We start from the raw sequence: 21875 nt of genomic DNA, 5'->3' as shown, positions 1-21875 counted from the left end.
CCAGGGCCCTTCCCCTCCTGTGTGTCCCTTCAGGCACTGGAGCTGGCAGTGTGTCCATCTGGATCCACCCTGGCCCTTTCTCACTTGAGGACCCTGCTGCCCGTGGGTGCAGCCTGCTTGGCCGGGTGCTGTTGGGATCACCTTCTCCAAGCCGGGCTGGCTTCACCTTGTTGGAACTGGCCGCCTGGTGCCTTGAGAAAGATGAAATCTCAGAGCTTTGCATTGGAGATTATTAAAGAGTAATGATTCGGTGACTTAAAAGATTTAGTAGCCAGGTCGTTACAGTGTTAGAGCAGAAAGAAGATTAATGAGGCACGGAGCTTAACATGTGTCTCAGGAAAAGAGCAGTGATTTCTGACTTGGTAGCAATTGTCCCTCACCCAGTTTGCAAGAACAGTTACATCGAACGTATTTTTTTTAAAATCTCAAACTAGCTGATCAGATGAACCAGTGAAGTCACTGTGGGGGATGAACAGGGCTCAGAGGCAGGCCTGTGTCACGGGTGCCTGGGAACCCAGGTGTCGCGGGGAGGAGCAGCGTCTCGGCCTCTGGAGCTGGAGCCTGTGGTTCAGAGGGGACTGGGCCCCTCCTCGGGCCTCTATTGATGTCTTCCTCCTTGTTGGGGTCAGAGGCAGGCCTGTGTGGGGGTTTGGTGGACCATCCTCCCTGACTGTGCACTGCACTTCAGTTGAATGTGGGGAGGTGGTGGGCGACTCCTGAGACCAGCTCTCTCCTTTGCTCCTGGAGGCCCTCTGCAGGGTACCAGGCAGCACCGGAGGCCCCAGAGGGGTTCCCCGCAGCCCCCACCCCAGCTGCCAGCAGGCACAGATCCTCTCTAGTTCTTGCCCCATGGAGTGGCATGCCACCTCACGGCTCCTCTTTGCCTTGCCCTCCTGGCCATCAGGTGCTGCTGGCTGGGCCTCCCAGCTGCTCCCGGGGAACAGGAGCCTGTGCGCCTTGCCTGTGGGCTCTTGCCCCTCATAGGAAAAGCTGCTTTCTAGATCACCATGCTTCACAGGTCACATGAATTGGCGCTCTCCCCACCGTGCTGTTTCCATGTGTGAAAGGCGTCTTCTCTCCTGTCAAGCATTTACACGTTGATATGGCAGATGGATGCTCTTCTCCTTTAAGATCTGGCCTTTCTTTTTTGCCCTTTGGTTCATTAGGATATCCTCGTCTCTCTTCTCTAATTTGAATTTCACCACTTGGTCTTTGAGCCATCTGCAATCGCAGCTCTTCTTGCAGGAAGTGAGGACCCTGGTCCCCAGTATGCAAAGCCAAGAGTCCTTGGGAGTCTTTGTTGGAAGCCGAGAGGTCCCCCTCCTTCCCCCGACTTGCTTCCTCTGGGCACAGCATCCTGTGCTGTGTGGCCATGGCTCCGTACCATGGCCTCTTCTGCACTGCTGGCTGCTGCCCCTACTGGAACACAGGGCACGCTCCCTGCCCTGGGGGCCCCAAGGGATGGCCACCCTCCTGGGCTTCTTTTTCAGAATTCCTTCATTGACCCTGGAACTTCATACTTTCACATGATGGTTAGTTTATTTTTTGAAATAACATTTATTTAAACCAACATATTGAAACATAAAAAGTTGTACATGTTAGTGGGAGCTTATACATTCATTTTATGAATTTTAGGATGTATTTTAAAAGTTCTACAAAAGTAGTCTCTTAGGAATGTTGACTGGAGTTTCTTTGGACCCAGGACTCACTTGGGGAGAACCAGCTCTTCATGAGATCACACCTCCGTCAGCATCTCTCGCTTGCTCCCCCGTCAGCGCCTCCTGCAGATCCCTGATGTTCTCCACACATGTTTGGACACCAGTGTTCGTTTGTCCTAGGTAACTGTGCCTCCTTCCCCCATGGTTGTGAATACACAAATAAATAAATCACATTTTCTAATTGGTTATGGCTGGTGTACAACGAGGCTTTGATTTTTGTGTTGTGCCTGTGAACAGAAGCCTTGTGGAATCTTATTGTTATAATCGTGAATTTTCTTTTGTCTTTTTTTGCATGCAGCTATATGAATTTGAAATAATTGTCTATTTTTTACAATCTGTGTACTTCAAGTGTCTCAGTTAACATCTGCCATGGCAGGCTCTCTGGGAGGTGGTGGCAGGATGGGAGCGTTCCTGGGTAAACCGTGGAGCTGGCTCTGGAAGTACTGTGGCTCCTGTGCTATGTAAAGGAGGCTCCCCTGGTGGGCGGAGGAAGCTCAGAGAGGCCAGAGAGACGGCTTCCAGGTGAAGGGATTGGTGGGCAGGTTCCAGGGCAGGGAGCTGCAGGGCAACGGGGTGGGGAAATGCCTGGCCCAGCTGTGTGTGGGCCTGGGTGCCCTGTCCTGCAGGGTTAATTCAGAACGCGGCGAGGTGTGATGGGGGACTGAGAAAAGACAAGCCCACAGGGAAAGCTGGGACCAAGAGGGGCACTGTCTTCTGGTGGAGGAAACTGGAGCTGGCTCAGCATGTTTATTACTTAGGTTTTATCATCAAAAGGTTGTTTGTGGGAGTTTCAGTAGAGCAGACAGACTTGAAGGTCGCAGCGAAACTTGCAAGACATCGAGGTTATCTTGTTATGCTCAGAATTCTCTAACCCCGGGAGTTTGTGCCTGAGTCCAAGGTCAGATGATATAGCTCTGTGCCTTGCCCAGAGCTGCCCTAGGCCAGGCGTCACCATAGTAACTGCCCATCTTGACCTGCCCCTTTGCATAGGACGTTCCCAGTGCAAACGTAGCCATGAGGCAGTCCAAGGCCATGATTCAAGTCTCTGCTCTCCACACCTGGGTCCTGGGGAGGCAGGGAGAGGGGGAGGGCCCAAAGGCAGCCAGGGACCCTGGCAAGGAGTAGGACCAGGACGTGGTTAGTCTTCTGTGCACTGGGAACACCTGCAGGTTGGGAGTGGCAACCTAGTGCTTTAAATCAGCGCCTGCAGGTGAAGTCATGTGATGGAAGCCCACCAATTTAAGGAGTGAAATTCAGTGAGCTTGGACAAAGTGCACAGGGGACCATGCCGGCTGGTGTCGTCACTCCCAGGGCTCCTGCTGTCCCTGCCTCCTCTCCAGAGTGCCCCTGTCACTTCCCCTTTTCTAGACCTCCTGGATCTCTGGTGCTTGCCCTCCTCCCCGCTGTACTCCCAGGGTGAGCTGCGGTCCTGGGCAGCCCCTCCCTGCAAGGTGGTTCCTACCAGGGATGTGCCACTCACACTGGCGTCTCACAGCTGGTGAGATCTGGGCTGGTTCCACTTGGCTGTCACAGATAAAGTGGTGTGAACATTGGCACGCGTGTCCTTGTGGGGACGTGGGATCTTCCTCTCTTGGATGACCCCTCTGGGGACTTAGCCGGGGACTGGAACTGCTGAGTGGTACGGCAGGGAACACTTAGCAAGGCCAGGAGCCACCGTCTCTCCCATACTCCCCAGAGCGGCTCAAGCTTGGCACTGCGTGGGTGTCCGTCCTGCGTGGGTGTCTGTCACTGTGTGGGTGTCCATCCCTGTGTGGGTGTCTGTCACTTATGGGTGTCCATCCCTGCGTGGGTGTCCGTCACTGTATGGGTGTCCGTCACTTATGGGTGTCCGTCCTGCGTGGGTGACCGTCGCTGTGTGTGCTGACGGGTGTTGTGGGTCCTACTGCAGCACGGAGTGGTGGGTTTCATTGTGGCTTTAATTTGATTTCTCCAGTGACGCTGACCCAGCCTGTTTTCACAGGGCATTGACCATCTGCAGATGTTCTCTTGCCGAGTGTCATTTCAAGTCTTTTGTTTGGCCAATTACAACCTCCTCTTGTCATGGAGCTGTGTGATGTCACATGTCCTGCGTACATGCTTTCCTTAGATACCTGTTTTGAAGTGTTTTCCCTGCAGCTTGCCTTTTAGTTTTCTTAGAGTAGTTTTTGAAGGAGGAATGTCTAAGATCCTTATGAGTCAGTCAGTGTCTTTCTTTCCATGGTCCTGCCCTTTGTCCCTATCTGAGAGATGGTTGCAGCCCAGGTCATAAAGATCTTTTCTAGGGGTTTAGGATGTTAGCTCTTACATTCAGGTAAGGGCCAGGTTGAGCTGCTTTCTGTTTATGAGGATGAGGTGATGGTCTGAGTCCTGTTGGTATTGCTTTCTCCAGTGCCAGCCGGCTGTTCTGGCCTGTTCTGGGTGTGTGTGGGTGTGTCTTGGTCTTTTCCCTCTGTGCTTCATTTCGGATTGGATTGCTGTGTTTCTTTTGTTCTTTAGACTTTCCATCTGCAGCCTCTGATCTGCTGTCAGTGCCACCCAGTGCGATTTTAGAAGCTTGGGCTTACAGAAGCTCTGCAGAGAGGGAGCAGGGTCTTCCAGTGCCCACCCCAGCTCCTTCTTTAGCTAGCATAGTAGTTACACTGTTACTTTTGTCACAATAAGTAAATAGTAGTATTTGATTAGCTGAAGTCCCCTTCCTCAGGGCTTCCTTTCTTCCCCGTTGTCTCTTTCCTGCTCTGGGATCTAACCTAGGATCCCACGTGAGGTTTGACTGTCAGTGAGTTGGGTTGTCACTAAGTTCAACACTGCATGCTGTTGTCACTGATCTAGCCCTCACTTACCTGTCCTGTCCCCTGACGTACTTCCTGGTTGAGGCAGTGTCTTGGTCCTTCTGCATGCTTGGTGACCTGGACAGCGTGGAGGGTCTCTGGGTGTTTTGGAGAAGCCCTCTGCCACGGGATGTGGGCACATGCCCAGGCTGCACGGTCCAGGGAGTTTGTAGTACGGCTTCTTGCCAGTGTTGGTTAGTAGTTGGGGTGGCTGTCCTTCCCTGTGTGGTTGTGTGCCTGCTCCATGTGCAACAGAAATGGGGTGCCCCACCTGAACCCCTGTTCCCTGGGGCAGCCTCCTCCTTTCCACGATGGACTTTCTGCCGAGTGTGGACCAGCAGATGGCTCCATCCCTGGACACACATCTGCAGCTGCTGCCTGGTGACTGCACTCCACCCTGTGGCATTTCATGTCCCCGAGCCTCTGAGGGAATGGCTGAGGGTGACAGGGCAGATTCCCCCTGTTGCTCCCTGGACGCTGTTTATAAGGCACATGTTCTCCTTGACAAACATGCTTCTTCCACGCCTCAGCAGCGCCTCTGTGCCGGGTTCTGGCAGACCAGTCTGAGCTGGTTCTGAGCAGTGAGGTTGGGGTGCAGCCAGAGCAGACCTGCACTTTGCCATGTGAGCCAGGGAGCTGCTGGGCACTGTGGAGCTTCAGGCTCAGCGCAGAGAACACTGACCTCGCGGAGAGTGCCCGCCACTCTGGGCTCTCTACATGCACAGCGTCTCCTTGTCCTGTGGCCTTGGGACTCTGCAGGGGCAGGGAATATGGCAAAGCTGGGTCCTGGTGGGAGAGGCCAAGGCCTGCACCCCCTGGGATCTAGACTCCACCCTTCCAGGGAGAGTCCTCCTGTGGGAGCTAGGAGGCTTCAGATTTTTCAAATACAATAGCCTCATTTCCTCAAAACAAACAGCAATGTTCATTCATTACTTGATAAGACTAGTGAAAGCAAGTTGATTTTAGAAGGGAAATAGGGACAGAGAAGCAGGTATGCTAGTTGGAAACAAGGTGAGGTGTTATTTGGTCACTGCTTTCTAAGGTCACACTAGAAGTCCTCACTAATGCAATAAGACAAGAAAAGGAGACAGAGGCATATGGATTGGAAAGAACTCAAACTGTCTTTGTTCATAGATGATATGACTGTAGAAAATACAAAATAATTGACAAACAAATAATACTTCTGAAACTAAGCAACTTTTAGGATACAAGGTTTATACACACAAAGTTAATTGATTTCTTATGTACTAGTTGATTTTTTTAAATTTTTTTTATTGGTTGTTCACAACATTACAAAGCTCTTGACATATCATATTTCATACATTAGATTGAAGTGGGTTATGAACTCCCAATTTTACCCCAAATGCAGATTGCAGAATCACGTCGGTTACACATCCACAATTTTACATAATGCCCTATTAGTAATTGTTGATTTTGAGACTAAAAACACATTGCCATTATACTAACACTCAGAGAAATAAAACCTTTAGGCATAAAATTAGCACAATATATATATGATACATGAGGAAGACTACAAGACTCATGAATGATTAGGGGAGCCTAACGTGAACTGTGGACGTTGGAGGTGAGGCACGGTCACTAGGCTTATCAATCTTTTTTTTTTATTTTTAATATTTATTTTTTAGTATTTGGCGGACACAACATGTTTGTTGGTATGTGGTGCTGAGGATCGAACCCGGGCCGCACGCATGCCAGGTGAGCTCGCTACTGCTTGAGCCACATCTCCAGCCCCTAGGCTTATCAATCTTGATAAATGTGTGTTACTTAGGAGGGGGATGAGGACAGGAGAGGTGGTGTGAGCTTGGCAGCAGGAGGTTTGTGGGAGACCTCCTTCTATTGTCTGCTGCTATGAACATTGAGGTTTTTAAATAAAACTTTCCGGAAGAAGAGCATATATGTTTTCAGATGGAATAATCTTGTAAGGTAGCTCCTGAGGTCAGCCCTCTGTGCACATATTCCTGGGGGGCTTTTCTGGGCAGTTCTGACCAGCCCCCTTGTTCTAGCAAAGAGGTCTTCCTTCTGCCAATTGGCTAAATGGATAGTGAATTAATTGAATTGCTTTATTTATACTCCCATTTTTGCTTGATGACTGCCTTTTTTTTTAGAACTCCTGAAATAATATGGACAAATTAATTAGGATGGCAAGTTGAATATGAATACTGTATTTTCTTTTGGAATCATGATTTGGGTAGATTGTAATTTGAATACATTGCATTTTAATTCCTGCAATCCTTTTTCTATGTGTGGGGAGAGGAAAGCAGTGCTCCAGGTGAACTTTCCTTTGGGCAAGGTGGACTTGGGCCTTGCAGGCACCCTGAAGGCTGTGTTGAGGAGACTTCTGGGCTTCCTGGCTGCTGGGCCTTCCCCTGGCTGGCCCCTGAGCGCAGCCTCTCCTTCCTACAGGAGAAGGAAGCTCAGAGCAGTCACCTTCAGCCAGGCCTGACGAGGCCAGAGGAGCCCACTGTGACTCTGTGGCCACATGCCCCCTGCACTCCTCTGAACTGACACTGAGGAACCTGCCTAGAGGTCCTCCAGTCCAGCTGCGTGGCCCTGAGGTCAGGCACAGGACTCACAGGTGGGGGTGGAGTTGAGACTTGATGAACTATGGTTCCACTCCTGCTGCCCACAGTCCTCCACTCTTGTCCTCCTGGGCTAACCCAGGACCACCCACCTTCACCCTGTCCAAGCCCTGCTGCCCAAGGCCTTTCCGGCTGTGGTCACAAGGGCCTGAGGGCCAGGGTGCTGCCAGCCATATGATCGCAGGAGGCTTTCCTGTGTCCCACTGGGGTATGGATCATTAAAAATACTGTACCAGCAGGTCCTGGCTTCTAGAACTTCCTTCTGTTTGGTAAGCAGACTTGAAAATCGCATCCTAGAAAACAAGAAGCATTTTCAATTCCTAAATTAGGGAATTTATGGTAATAAATCAAGAGTGTCTACCCTAGTAATCACTGAAAAACATGATAATATGATTTACTCTTAAAATATTTCTAACATAATATTAGAAAAATTATATTTCAACTAATATCTGGTTAGCCTGTTGTGAATGTATGCAAATATCTCTGAAAATATTAATATATACTGCCAGCTTTAGCTAATTAAAGAAACAGTTTCAGGAGAAGCAGCCTCCTGATAATTTAATCACTCTTGAGTCTTTGCAGATAATTATGGTATTTGTTATTAAGTTCTCTCTGATTTTCCAAGGAATGAGAAATCTGATATAATCTTCTATCACCTGAGCCAAAAATTAAATTTTATTTAATTGTGAAAATTATTCTGATCTGAACATTGATAGCAGCCCAGTACTGGGAGTTATTCTTTCCTACAGAGCTGCAGTGTTGGATTCACAGGACTTTAGCTCTGGGCTGCCTGACCTGAGCAACTGTGACAAAGAGAGGCATGACGCTTAGATAATGATTTCAGGAAAGGAATCTCTCAAGAATTTGTCCTTACATTATGATTTATGAATAATAACCTCAGAAAGACCTTTCAAGGAATGTTTTTATAAATGAAATTTAACACAACATTTTAAAAAAATGAATAAGTGGAACGATGTTAACGGCCTAATGATAATAGGGCTGCTAAATAAATAACTGTGCACCACGTGATCCACACAGAAGGCAGCCCTACTCAGCCCCCAGGCCCCACGTGATCCACCCAGAAGGCAGATCTACTCTGACCTCAGGCCCCACGTGATCCAGGGGGAAGGCAGATCTACTCTGACCTCAGGCCCCACGTGATCCAGAAGGAAGGCAGATCTACTCTGACCTCAGGTCCCACGTGATCCAGGGGGAAGGCAGATCTACTCAGCCCTCAGGCCCCACGTGATCCAGGGGGAAGGCAGATCTACTCAGCCCTCAGGGTCCCATGTGATCCAGGGGGAAGGCAGATCTACTCAGCCCCCAGGCCCCACGTGATCCACGCAGAAGTCAGATCTACTCAGCCCTCAAGGCCCCATGATCCAGGGGGAAGGCAGATCTACTCAGCCCTCAAGGTCCCACGTGATCCAGGGGGAAGGCAGATCTACTCTGACCTCAGGCCCCATGTGATCCAGGGGGAAGTCAGATCTACTCTGACCTCAGGCCCCACGTGATCCAGGGGGAAGGCAGATCTACTCTGCCCTCAGGTCCCAGGTGATCCAGGGGGAAGGCAGATCTACTGTGACCTCAGGCCCCACGTGATCCAGGGGGAAGGCAGATCTACTCTGACCTCAGGTCCCATGTGATCCAGGGGGAAGGCAGATCTACTCTGACCTCAGGTCCCATGTGATCCAGGGGGAAGGCAGATCTACTCTGACCTCAGGCCCCATGTGATCCAGGGGGAAGTCAGATCTACTCTGACCTCAGGCCCCACGTGATCCAGGGGGAAGGCAGATCTACTCTGCCCTCAGGTCCCAGGTGATCCAGAGGGAAGGCAGATCTACTCTGACCTCAGGCCCCATGTGATCCAGGGGGAAGGCAGATCTACTCTGACCTCAGGCCCCACGTGATCCAGGGGGAAGGCAGATCTACTCTGCCCTCAGGTCCCAGGTGATCCAGGGGGAAGGCAGATCTACTCTGCCCTCAGGGCCCCACGTGATCCAGGGGGAAGGCAGATCTACTCAGCCCTCAGGCCCCACGTGATCCAGGGGGAAGGCAGATCTACTCAGCCCTCAGGGTCCCATGTGATCCAGGGGGAAGGCAGATCTACTCAGCCCTCAGGCCCCACGTGATCCAGGGGGAAGGCAGATCTACTCAGCCCTCAAGGTCCCATGTGATCCAGGGGGAAGGCAGATCTACTCAGCCCTCAGGCCCCACGTGATCCAGGGGGAAGGCAGATCTACTCAGCCCTCAAGGTCCCACGTGATCCAGGGGGAAGGCAGATCTACTCAGCCCTCAGGCCCCACGTGATCCAGGGGGAAGGCAGATCTACTCAGCCCTCAAGGTCCCACGTGATCCAGGGGGAAAGCAGATCTACTCAGCCCTCAGGCCCCACGTGATCCAGGGGGAAGTCAGATCTACTCAGCCCTCAAGGTCCCACGTGATCCAGGGGGAAGGCAGATCTACTCTGACCTCAAGGTCCCATGTGATCCAGGGGGAAGGCAGATCTACTCAGCCCTCAGGCCCCATGATCCAGGGGGAAGTCAGATCTACTCAGCCCTCAAGGTCCCATGTGATCCAGGGGGAAGGCAGATCTACTCAGCCCTCAGGCCCCACGTGATCCAGGGGGAAGGCAGATCTACTCAGCCCTCAAGGTCCCATGTGATCCAGGGGGAAGGCAGATCTACTCAGCCCTCAGGCCCCACGTGATCCAGGGGGAAGTCAGATCTACTCAGCCCTCAAGGTCCCACGTGATCCAGGGGGAAGGCAGATCTACTCAGCCCTCAAGGTCCCATGTGATCCAGGGGGAAGGCAGATCTACTCAGCCCTCAGGCCCCACGTGATCCAGGGGGAAGGCAGATCTACTCAGCCCTCAGGCCCCACATGATCCAGGGGGAAGGCAGATCTACTCAGCCCTCAAGGTCCCACGTGATCCAGGGGGAAGGCAGATCTACTCAGCCCTCAGGCCCCACGTGATCCAGGGGGAAGGCAGATCTACTCAGCCCTCAAGGTCCCACGTGATCCAGGGGGAAGGCAGATCTACTCTGACCTCAAGGTCCCATGTGATCCAGGGGGAAGGCAGATCTACTCTGCCCTCAGGGCCCCACGTGATCCAGGGGGAAGGCAGATCTACTCAGCCCTCAGGCCCCACGTGATCCAGGGGGAAGGCAGATCTACTCAGCCCTCAGGGTCCCATGTGATCCAGGGGGAAGGCAGATCTACTCAGCCCTCAGGCCCCATGTGATCCAGGGGGAAGGCAGATCTACTCAGCCCTCAAGGTCCCACGTGATCCAGGGGGAAGGCAGATCTACTCAGCCCTCAGGCCCCAGGTGATCCAGGGGGAAGGCAGATCTACTCAGCCCTCAGGTCCCAGGTGATCCAGGGGGAAGGCAGATCTACTCAGCCCTCAAGGTCCCATGTGATCCAGGGGGAAGGCAGATCTACTCAGCCCTCAAGGTCCCATGTGATCCAGGGGGAAGGCAGATCTACTCAGCCCTCAGGCCCCACGTGATCCAGGGGGAAGGCAGATCTACTCAGCCCTCAAGGTCCCATGTGATCCAGGGGGAAGGCAGATCTACTCAGCCCTCAGGCCCCACGTGATCCAGGGGGAAGTCAGATCTACTCAGCCCTCAAGGTCCCACGTGATCCAGAGGGAAGGCAGATCTACTCTGACCTCAAGGTCCCATGTGATCCAGGGGGAAGGCAGATCTACTCAGCCCTCAGGCCCCATGATCCAGGGGGAAGTCAGATCTACTCAGCCCTCAAGGTCCCATGTGATCCAGGGGGAAGGCAGATCTACTCAGCCCTCAGGCCCCACGTGATCCAGGGGGAAGGCAGATCTACTCAGCCCTCAAGGTCCCATGTGATCCAGGGGGAAGGCAGATCTACTCAGCCCTCAGGCCCCACGTGATCCAGGGGGAAGGCAGATCTACTCAGCCCTCAAGGTCCCACGTGATCCAGGGGGAAGGCAGATCTACTCAGCCCTCAAGGCCCCACATGATCCAGGGGGAAGGCAGATCTACTCAGCCCTCAAGGTCCCATGTGATCCAGGGGGAAGGCAGATCTACTCAGCCCTCAGGCCCCACGTGATCCAGGGGGAAGGCAGATCTACTCAGCCCTCAAGGTCCCACGTGATCCAGGGGGAAGGCAGATCTACTCTGACCTCAAGGTCCCATGTGATCCAGGGGGAAGGCAGATCTACTCTGCCCTCAGGGCCCCACGTGATCCAGGGGGAAGGCAGATCTACTCAGCCCTCAGGTCCCAGGTGATCCAGGGGGAAGGCAGATCTACTCTGCCCTCAGGTCCCACGTGATCCAGGGGGAAGGCAGATCTACTCAGCCCTCAGGTCCCAGGTGATCCAGGGGGAAGGCAGATCTACTCAGCCCTCAGGCCCCACGTGATCCAGGGGGAAGGCAGATCTACTCAGCCCTCAGGCCCCACGTGATCCAGGGGGAAGGCAGATCTACTCAGCCCTCAGGCCCCACGTGTTCCAGGGGGAAGGCAGATCTACTCAGCCCTCAAGGTCCCACGTGATCCAGGGGGAAGGCAGATCTACTCAGCCCTCAGGCCCCATGATCCAGGGGGAAGGCAGATCTACTCAGCCCTCAGGCCCCATGATCCAGGGGGAAGGCAGATCTACTCAGCCCTCAGGCCCCACGTGATCCAGGGGGAAGGCAGATCTACTCAGCCCTCAGGCCCCACGTGATCCAGGGGGAAGGCAGATCTACTCAGCCCCCAGGCCCCACGTGTTCCAGGGGGAAGGCAGATCTACTCAGCCCTCAAGGTCCCACGTGATCCAGGGGGAAGGCAGATCTACTCTGACCTCAGGCCCCACGTGATCCAGAAGGAAGGCAGATCTACTCTGACCTCAGGTCCCACGTGATCCAGGGGGAAGGCAGATCTACTCAGCCCTCAGGCCCCACGTGATCCAGGGGGAAGGCAGATCTACTCAGCCCTCAGGGTCCCATGTGATCCAGGGGGAAGGCAGATCTACTCAGCCCCCAGGCCCCACGTGATCCACGCAGAAGTCAGATCTACTCAGCCCTCAAGGCCCCATGATCCAGGGGGAAGGCAGATCTACTCAGCCCTCAAGGTCCCACGTGATCCAGGGGGAAGGCAGATCTACTCTGACCTCAGGCCCCATGTGATCCAGGGGGAAGTCAGATCTACTCTGACCTCAGGCCCCACGTGATCCAGGGGGAAGGCAGATCTACTCTGCCCTCAGGTCCCAGGTGATCCAGGGGGAAGGCAGATCTACTGTGACCTCAGGCCCCACGTGATCCAGGGGGAAGGCAGATCTACTCTGACCTCAGGTCCCATGTGATCCAGGGGGAAGGCAGATCTACTCTGACCTCAGGTCCCATGTGATCCAGGGGGAAGGCAGATCTACTCTGACCTCAGGCCCCATGTGATCCAGGGGGAAGTCAGATCTACTCTGACCTCAGGCCCCACGTGATCCAGGGGGAAGGCAGATCTACTCTGCCCTCAGGTCCCAGGTGATCCAGAGGGAAGGCAGATCTACTCTGACCTCAGGCCCCATGTGATCCAGGGGGAAGGCAGATCTACTCTGACCTCAGGCCCCACGTGATCCAGGGGGAAGGCAGATCTACTCTGCCCTCAGGTCCCAGGTGATCCAGGGGGAAGGCAGATCTACTCTGCCCTCAGGGCCCCACGTGATCCAGGGGGAAGGCAGATCTACTCAGCCCTCAGGCCCCACGTGATCCAGGGGGAAGGCAGATCTACTCAGCCCTCAGGGTCCCATGTGATCCAGGGGGAAGGCAGATCTACTCAGCCCTCAGGCCCCACGTGATCCAGGGGGAAGGCAGATCTACTCAGCCCTCAAGGTCCCATGTGATCCAGGGGGAAGGCAGATCTACTCAGCCCTCAGGCCCCACGTGATCCAGGGGGAAGGCAGATCTACTCAGCCCTCAAGGTCCCACGTGATCCAGGGGGAAGGCAGATCTACTCAGCCCTCAGGCCCCACGTGATCCAGGGGGAAGGCAGATCTACTCAGCCCTCAAGGTCCCACGTGATCCAGGGGGAAAGCAGATCTACTCAGCCCTCAGGCCCCACGTGATCCAGGGGGAAGTCAGATCTACTCAGCCCTCAAGGTCCCACGTGATCCAGGGGGAAGGCAGATCTACTCTGACCTCAAGGTCCCATGTGATCCAGGGGGAAGGCAGATCTACTCAGCCCTCAGGCCCCATGATCCAGGGGGAAGTCAGATCTACTCAGCCCTCAAGGTCCCATGTGATCCAGGGGGAAGGCAGATCTACTCAGCCCTCAGGCCCCACGTGATCCAGGGGGAAGGCAGATCTACTCAGCCCTCAAGGTCCCATGTGATCCAGGGGGAAGGCAGATCTACTCAGCCCTCAGGCCCCACGTGATCCAGGGGGAAGTCAGATCTACTCAGCCCTCAAGGTCCCACGTGATCCAGGGGGAAGGCAGATCTACTCAGCCCTCAAGGTCCCATGTGATCCAGGGGGAAGGCAGATCTACTCAGCCCTCAGGCCCCACGTGATCCAGGGGGAAGGCAGATCTACTCAGCCCTCAGGCCCCACGTGATCCAGGGGGAAGGCAGATCTACTCAGCCCTCAAGGTCCCACGTGATCCAGGGGGAAGGCAGATCTACTCAGCCCTCAGGCCCCACGTGATCCAGGGGGAAGGCAGATCTACTCAGCCCTCAAGGTCCCACGTGATCCAGGGGGAAGGCAGATCTACTCTGACCTCAAGGTCCCATGTGATCCAGGGGGAAGGCAGATCTACTCTGCCCTCAGGGCCCCACGTGATCCAGGGGGAAGGCAGATCTACTCAGCCCTCAGGCCCCACGTGATCCAGGGGGAAGGCAGATCTACTCAGCCCTCAGGGTCCCATGTGATCCAGGGGGAAGGCAGATCTACTCAGCCCTCAGGCCCCATGTGATCCAGGGGGAAGGCAGATCTACTCAGCCCTCAAGGTCCCACGTGATCCAGGGGGAAGGCAGATCTACTCAGCCCTCAGGCCCCAGGTGATCCAGGGGGAAGGCAGATCTACTCAGCCCTCAGGTCCCAGGTGATCCAGGGGGAAGGCAGATCTACTCAGCCCTCAAGGTCCCATGTGATCCAGGGGGAAGGCAGATCTACTCAGCCCTCAAGGTCCCATGTGATCCAGGGGGAAGGCAGATCTACTCAGCCCTCAGGCCCCACGTGATCCAGGGGGAAGGCAGATCTACTCAGCCCTCAAGGTCCCATGTGATCCAGGGGGAAGGCAGATCTACTCAGCCCTCAGGCCCCACGTGATCCAGGGGGAAGTCAGATCTACTCAGCCCTCAAGGTCCTACGTGATCCAGAGGGAAGGCAGATCTACTCTGACCTCAAGGTCCCATGTGATCCAGGGGGAAGGCAGATCTACTCAGCCCTCAGGCCCCATGATCCAGGGGGAAGTCAGATCTACTCAGCCCTCAAGGTCCCATGTGATCCAGGGGGAAGGCAGATCTACTCAGCCCTCAGGCCCCACGTGATCCAGGGGGAAGGCAGATCTACTCAGCCCTCAAGGTCCCATGTGATCCAGGGGGAAGGCAGATCTACTCAGCCCTCAGGCCCCACGTGATCCAGGGGGAAGGCAGATCTACTCAGCCCTCAAGGTCCCACGTGATCCAGGGGGAAGGCAGATCTACTCAGCCCTCAAGGCCCCACATGATCCAGGGGGAAGGCAGATCTACTCAGCCCTCAAGGTCCCATGTGATCCAGGGGGAAGGCAGATCTACTCAGCCCTCAGGCCCCACGTGATCCAGGGGGAAGGCAGATCTACTCAGCCCTCAAGGTCCCACGTGATCCAGGGGGAAGGCAGATCTACTCTGACCTCAAGGTCCCATGTGATCCAGGGGGAAGGCAGATCTACTCTGCCCTCAGGGCCCCACGTGATCCAGGGGGAAGGCAGATCTACTCAGCCCTCAGGTCCCAGGTGATCCAGGGGGAAGGCAGATCTACTCTGCCCTCAGGTCCCACGTGATCCAGGGGGAAGGCAGATCTACTCAGCCCTCAGGTCCCAGGTGATCCAGGGGGAAGGCAGATCTACTCAGCCCTCAGGCCCCACGTGATCCAGGGGGAAGGCAGATCTACTCAGCCCTCAGGCCCCACGTGATCCAGGGGGAAGGCAGATCTACTCAGCCCTCAGGCCCCACGTGTTCCAGGGGGAAGGCAGATCTACTCAGCCCTCAAGGTCCCACGTGATCCAGGGGGAAGGCAGATCTACTCAGCCCTCAGGCCCCATGATCCAGGGGGAAGGCAGATCTACTCAGCCCTCAGGCCCCATGATCCAGGGGGAAGGCAGATCTACTCAGCCCTCAGGCCCCACGTGATCCAGGGGGAAGGCAGATCTACTCAGCCCTCAGGCCCCACGTGATCCAGGGGGAAGGCAGATCTACTCAGCCCCCAGGCCCCACGTGTTCCAGGGGGAAGGCAGATCTACTCAGCCCTCAAGGTCCCACGTGATCCAGGGGGAAGGCAGATCTACTCAGCCCTCAGGCCCCATGATCCAGGGGGAAGGCAGATCTACTCAGCCCTCAGGCCCCATGATCCAGGGGGAAGGCAGATCTACTCAGCCCTCAGGCCCCACGTGATCCAGGGGAAGGCAGATCTACTCAGCCCTCAGGCCCCACGTGATCCAGGGGGAAGGCAGATCTACTCAGCCCTCAGGCCCCACGTGATCCAGGGGGAAGGCAGATCTACTCTGCCCTCAGGCCTCACGTGATCCAGGGGGAAGGCAGATCTACTCTGCCCTCAAGGTCCCTCGTGATCACAGGGCTGAGCTGCTCATAGCCCTTTTCCTCTGCCAGGCTGTGGGGCTCTCGTGTGCAGAAGCTGTCTGTTAGTCCTCTGAGCACTCAGCTCGTGGCAATGTGAGCAGCCCAGCCCTGTGATGACTACTGAGTCAGTCATCTGCTTCAAGGATCACACGCAGAGAACTTTTACATGAACAAATAGGTCCATGATGTCAGTATTCAGTGTTCGTGTTACACATACACGTTTACACACGTGTGTCTCCTGTCTGTACACCCTCACAGTGAACCACGACCGAATGAGGGTGGCTCAGCTGTGACTCGGAACTGGCACAGGGTAGGTTCTGGCACTGTGGACAGAGCCCCTTGGTTGCAGTCGTCGGATGAGGTCTGTTTTTAAAGCAAGCATTTTCATTCTGTACCTTGCTTCCTCAAACATGCACATGAGATTTTTTGAACAAGCATCTGTGTTCAATTTCCTGGGGAGAACCTTCCAAATTTATCAAATTTTCAAAAACATCCATGACCTCAATAAAGTCAGGAGATGCTGCTTGACGCTGCTGTTCACACTGTACTTGTCACACGTGGAGTCAACAATGAATACGTTCGTTCATATATAAATGAAAAAAATGTTTAGTGCTGTCTTGGACAAAACCCAGTTTCTGGAGCAAACCTTACTTGTGAAACATGTTGTGACTGCCTTAAGCACCACCTGGTGGCAGCATATTTTACCCAGAGATTTGGTCTTTTGAGTGGAAAATAATTTGAAAAAAAAAAAAGAAAGAAAAGCATCAACATTTAAAACTTCAAAGCATACAAAGCCCTCAAGAGATGTCGCATCGTGGATGACAGGCTGGACTGATGGGCCTGGCAGGAGAGGCTCCCCTATGGCCAAGGACGTGTTTGCTGGTGGCATGCTACCATGTCCTGGGCTGGGACAGGTGCTGGCTTGTGCTCAAAGTTCCAGCAGACGAGGCCCGACCCCAGAACTTCCAGGACCTTTACAAAAGGACCAGTCTCCATGCTCTGCCCCCAGCAGATTGTAAGCCACCTGCTGGCTCTGGGACGGGAGCTCAGACTGTGGGCTTTCCTGGGTCCCAGGGGACCGACTGCAGTGCCTCTCTGTCCGTCCCACAACCCCCTCGCTGTGTAGATGGATATCATATTCTCTCTCTCGTTTTGTTTCTCTGGAGAGTTCAGGCTAATATGGACAGACACCCTGGGAAATCTGCACACAGCACGTATGCTATCGATGTCCTCCAGAAGTGTGGTTCATGGAAAGGACATACCATCCTCGCCTGCTTCCTGCTCCAGCACAGGTAGACATTCGTCATCCAAGGTCTTGTGTCCATAGGGCTTGGCAGGAGGACAGGGAACCTCACCCAGAGATGCTCTGGAGGATGCAGCAGAACCTAGTGAACACAGTGCCACTGTGGCTGAAAGGTTTCAGGAAGAAAGAGGGACACAGTGTTACCAATCCCTTAAAAGGCCAAGCAGGAGGAGCTCTGAGGGAAGGCCCCTGGGTGTCCTGAACAAGTGTGCCATGGTCAATGTCTGTTTTCTCCCCAGGGGAAGGGGCAGGTGTGGTGTCTAGTTTCACGAACAGCTGCCCTGCTGCCCTCTGATTGTGGATGAAAAGTAGAGTGCAGAGGTGTTGGCTTGGAACCCAGGAGGTGAGCAGTGAGAGTGACTTGTCCCCAAGCAAGGACTTCAAGGCCTTTGGAAACAGCACAGCAAAGACCAGCACCACTCCAAACGGAGTCCAGTATTTGGGCTGGCTCCCCAGGTGAGAGCCCATAGGAGCTGGAGGACTTCTTGCCCCAGGAAGACGAGATGGAAGGTGGCACACTGCTGGAAAAACCCTGTCTCACCGGCCAGGACGGAGACCCCTTGCTCACCAGCCAGCCATGGCCTCCAGGTCGGCGCTGCCAGGGCAGACAGCCTGGAACAAGGTGAGCCACTGCTGGGCACCCTCCAGGAACCTTGCGAGTGTGCAGGTGCCACTCATGCCCGAGTGCAGGCTGAGCTGGGGCGGCAGGTCTCAGGGCTCCTCTGAGAAGGGGCTTCCTGAATGTGTGTGGGAGGGAGGGTGGAGCCTCCATCTGGTCTTCATCCAAGGCAGGCTGTCCCTGGCCTGGCCTTTTCCCTTCCTCCCTATGGCTGACTCACTGGGACCCAGCTCGCCGAGGCTCTGCCGGACCTGTCCTCTGAAGCCTCCCCGACAGGTAGTCAGCAGAGCCATCCCACACATGCTTGTCCTTGCTGAGTCTAACTTGTGGTTCTCCCTCGGGTGGTTCTGTCCCCAGGGACCATTGGCAATGTCTGGGAACACTCATTGTCACGCTTGCGGTGCTCCTGGCTTCTAGCCGGTGGTGATGTCAGCCCCCCGTGGTCCAGAGGGATCACACTCCTGGTGTCCACAGTTCTGAGGCTGAGCCAACCTGCTGAACAGAGCACCTGTTCTTCTTCTTTTTAAATATATTTTTTTAGATATAGATGGACACAATACCTTTACTTTCATTATTTTATTTTTTTAATGTGGTGCCAGGGATCGAACCCAGCATCACGTGCAGCCTCACCAGAGCCGCGAGGCTGCACGTGACCCTGGATCAGGGCCCTCGCAGCTCACACCGTGTGGCTAGTTTAGTGATAGGCACCTCACACCCACACGAGTCTCAGCACGACTCCCAGGGCAGCCCAGGGCAGACCCCAGTCCTGGCATCATAGGACAGGAAGCCAGCCCCAGAGCAAAGGCCCTCAGGGACAGAGCCGCGGCAGACCAAGGCTCTGAGGGCCTCTCCTGAGAAGGAGGTAGGGTCTTCTGCACCCTGCGGGTGCAGGTGGAGGGGACAAGATGGCGCTGGCCCTGCTCAGCTCATGGCAGCTCCTGCTTTTCTTCCTACCAGTGCCACCTGTTCTCTGCTGAAGATGGATCCTTTCCCAGAGAGGACAGCTGGGGACCTTCATGTCCACTGCATGCCAAGCTCTGCTGCTGGTTTGATGACCCCAGAACCTGCACTCGGGCTTCTCTGACATGTCTGAGGACTTCTAAGATCCACCATTCCAGGAATGACTCACTCGTGGCATTGGGTTTGGGGACATGTCCCTGTGAATACACAGAGCAGCTGAGCCCTGATGTCCTCTCACTGCCCTGGGGAAGGCTGGCTTCTCATCACTGGATGGACAGAGCCATGGTGCAGCCCTGAGGGGACACCACCCACCAGGTCCTTCCCAGCATTTTCTGCTCTAACCCAGACCCACTTCCTGCCCTGGGTATCACTTTCACCTCTGGACACTTACTGACTGGCGCCCAGGAAGGCCAGGCTCCTGGCTAGGGCCCTGAGGTGATGAACAGGGGCAAGAATAGATTTAAAATAAAATGGACCTGCAGCCAGCGGCCATCAGCCAACCACCCATGCTGACCAGCCCAGGAAGCCAGTACAGCATCTACGCTGACCAGCCCAGGAAGCCAGCCCCTCACCTACGCTGACCAGCCCAGGAAGCCAGCCCCTCACCTACACTGGCCAGCCCAGGAAGCCAGCCCCTCACCTACACTGGCCAGCCCAGGAAGCCAGCCCCTCACCTACGCTGACCAGCCCAGGAAGCCAGCCCCTCACCTACGCTGACCAGCCCAGGAAGCCAGCCCCTCACCTACACTGGCCAGCCCAGGAAGCCAGCCCCTCACCTACGCTGACCAGCCCAGGAAGCCAGCCCCTCACCTACGCTGGCCAGCCCAGGAAGCCAGCCCCTCACCTACACTGGCCAGCCCAGGAAGCCAGCCCCTCACCTACGCTGACCAGCCCAGGAAGCCAGCCCCTCACCTACGCTGACCAGCCCAGGAAGCCAGCCCCTTACCTACGCTGGCCAGCCCAGGAAGCCAGGCCCACACCTACGCTGACCAGCCCAGGAAGCCAGCCCCTCACCTACGCTGGCCAGCCCAGGAAGCCAGGCCCACACCTACGCTGACCAGCCCAGGAAGCCAGCTCCTCACCTATGCTGACCATCACAGGAAGCCAGCCCCTCACCTACGCTGACCACCATAGGAAGCCAGCCCCTCACCTATGCTGACCAGCCCAGGAAGCCAGCCCCTCACCTATGCTGACCACCATAGAAAGCCAGCCCCACACCTATGCTGACCACCACAGGAAGCCAGCCCCTCACCTACGCTGACCACCATAGGAAGCCAGCCCCTCACCTATGCTGACCATCACAGGAAGCCAGCCCCTCACCTACGCTGACCACCATAGGAAGCCAGCTCCTCACCTATGCTGACCATCACAGGAAGCCAGCCCCTCACCTACGCTGACCACCATAGGAAGCCAGCCCCTCACCTACGCTGACCACCATAGGAAGCCAGCCCCTCACCTATGCTGACCAGCCCAGGAAGCCAGCCCCTCACCTATGCTGACCACCATAGAAAGCCAGCCCCACACCTATGCTGACCACCACAGGAAGCCAGCCCCTCACCTACGCTGACCACCATAGGAAGCCAGCCCCTCACCTATGCTGACCATCACAGGAAGCCAGCCCCTCACCTACGCTGACCACCATAGGAAGCCAGCTCCTCACCTATGCTGACCATCACAGGAAGCCAGCCCCTCACCTACGCTGACCACCATAGGAAGCCAGCCCCTCACCTATGCTGACCAGCCCAGGAAGCCAGCCCCTCACCTATGCTGACCACCATAGAAAGCCAGCCCCACACCTATGCTGACCATCACAGGAAGCCAGCCCCTCACCTACGCTGACCACCATAGGAAGCCAGCCCCTCACCTACGCTGACCACCACAGGAAGCCAGCCCCTCACCTACGCTGACCAGCCCAGGAAGCCAGCCCACCATCTAACCAACTGGCTCATGAAGGTGGCCCCTGGTCTGAGCTGCCCGGGTCTACAGTGCCCAGCCAGGAAGATCAACAATAGCTCTGTGACGCCTGAATCAAAGTGGTTAGGACTTGACCATTACTGCTCCTCCCCTGATACCTGTCCCAGGTTCAACTCAGGTCCACCCAGAGAAAGCAGAGCGAGACCCCTCAGCCCAGTTAAGGCGCCTGCTGCGTGCTCTTCCTCCGAGCCCCAGGCCAGCAGCCTCCTCGTCTGCATCTGGAGCTCACCATCCCCACTGCAGACCCCTCCCCTGCCCCCGTCTCAGACACGGGACAGTGACAGGGCTGACCCCTGCCAGAACGTGCTGAAGACGGCTTCCTGCTCACATTCGGGTTTGGGCTCACGGCCACCCCTCTTGCCCACCTGGGCAGGCGCTTTCCAGCCTGTTGGTAGGGGCTTGCGTGTTGGAGGGCCCTGGTGGCCACGTGTCCCACCCCTGCTCACGGGAGGAGGAGTGGGCTCTGGGGAAAAGCAGTGCCCGCTGGGGCCGGGTGCAGCTGGGGGCTGGGAGCAGAGCTGGCCTGCTGTGTCTCCTTCCCTCCCCAGGCGAAGGCCGGGGACTTGCTGCCTGTGAGTCTTTGAGACGATCCATCCACACCAGGCGGGGGCCACAGTCGTGCCTTCACTGCCCCGTGGAGCCGTGACGTGCCCCTCAGCGCCCCGTGGAGCCGTGACGTGCCCCTCAGTGCCCCGTGGAGCCGTGACGTGCCCCTCAGCGCCCCGTGGAGCTGTGACATGCCTCCTTCAGCGCCCCGTGGAGCCGTGACGTGCCCCTCAGCGCCCTGTGGAGCCGTGACATGCCTCCTTCAGCGCCCCGTGGAGCCGTGACGTGCCCCTCAGCGCCCCGTGGAGCCGTGACGTGCCCCTCAGCGCCCCGTGGAGCCGTGACGTGCCCCTCAGCGCCCCGTGGAGCCGTGACGTGCCCCTCAGCGCCCCGTGGAGCCGTGACGTGCCCCTTAGTGCCCTGTGGAGCTGTGACGAGTTCGGGTCATGTTTCGTCTCCTGCAGACACAGCTGTGAACCCTTTGGCATGTTTAGGGTGGAAGGTCCCAATGAGTGGACCAGGGCCCCAGTGGTGAGTCTTAA

General features: G+C 55.8%; 1 protein-coding gene across 19 annotated transcripts in view; it reads left to right on the top strand.

The window, feature by feature from the left end:
• LOC308634007 (uncharacterized protein) overlaps positions 1-21875 on the top strand; it is a 121998-nt gene that overhangs the window by 88513 nt on the left and 11610 nt on the right. For 2 of the 19 annotated variants that reach the window (XR_014018941.1, XR_014018942.1), the window contains 3 exons: positions 17105-17223; positions 17474-17856; positions 18811-19695. The exons of 10 other annotated variants lie outside the window; for them this stretch is intronic. Coding sequence is in view for 1 of the 9 variants with exons in the window: in XM_081267556.1 (XP_081123682.1) it covers positions 1703-1733 (31 nt within the window). In the remaining 8 variants the exon portion in view is untranslated. Of the gene's footprint in view, positions 1-1702; positions 1905-17099; positions 17224-17473; positions 17857-18810; positions 19696-20571; positions 21869-21875 lie in introns of those variants that run through there. 7 more of the 19 variants (XR_014018946.1, XM_081267556.1, XR_014018944.1 and 4 more) reach the window with 6 other exon arrangements.

Source organism: Spermophilus citellus (assembly GCF_964194105.1).
Source record: "Spermophilus citellus genome assembly, chromosome: 15".
NCBI lineage: Eukaryota > Metazoa > Chordata > Mammalia > Rodentia > Sciuridae > Spermophilus > Spermophilus citellus.
Note: the sequence above shows the minus strand (reverse complement) of the source record. Positions and strands in the feature narration are given on the sequence as shown.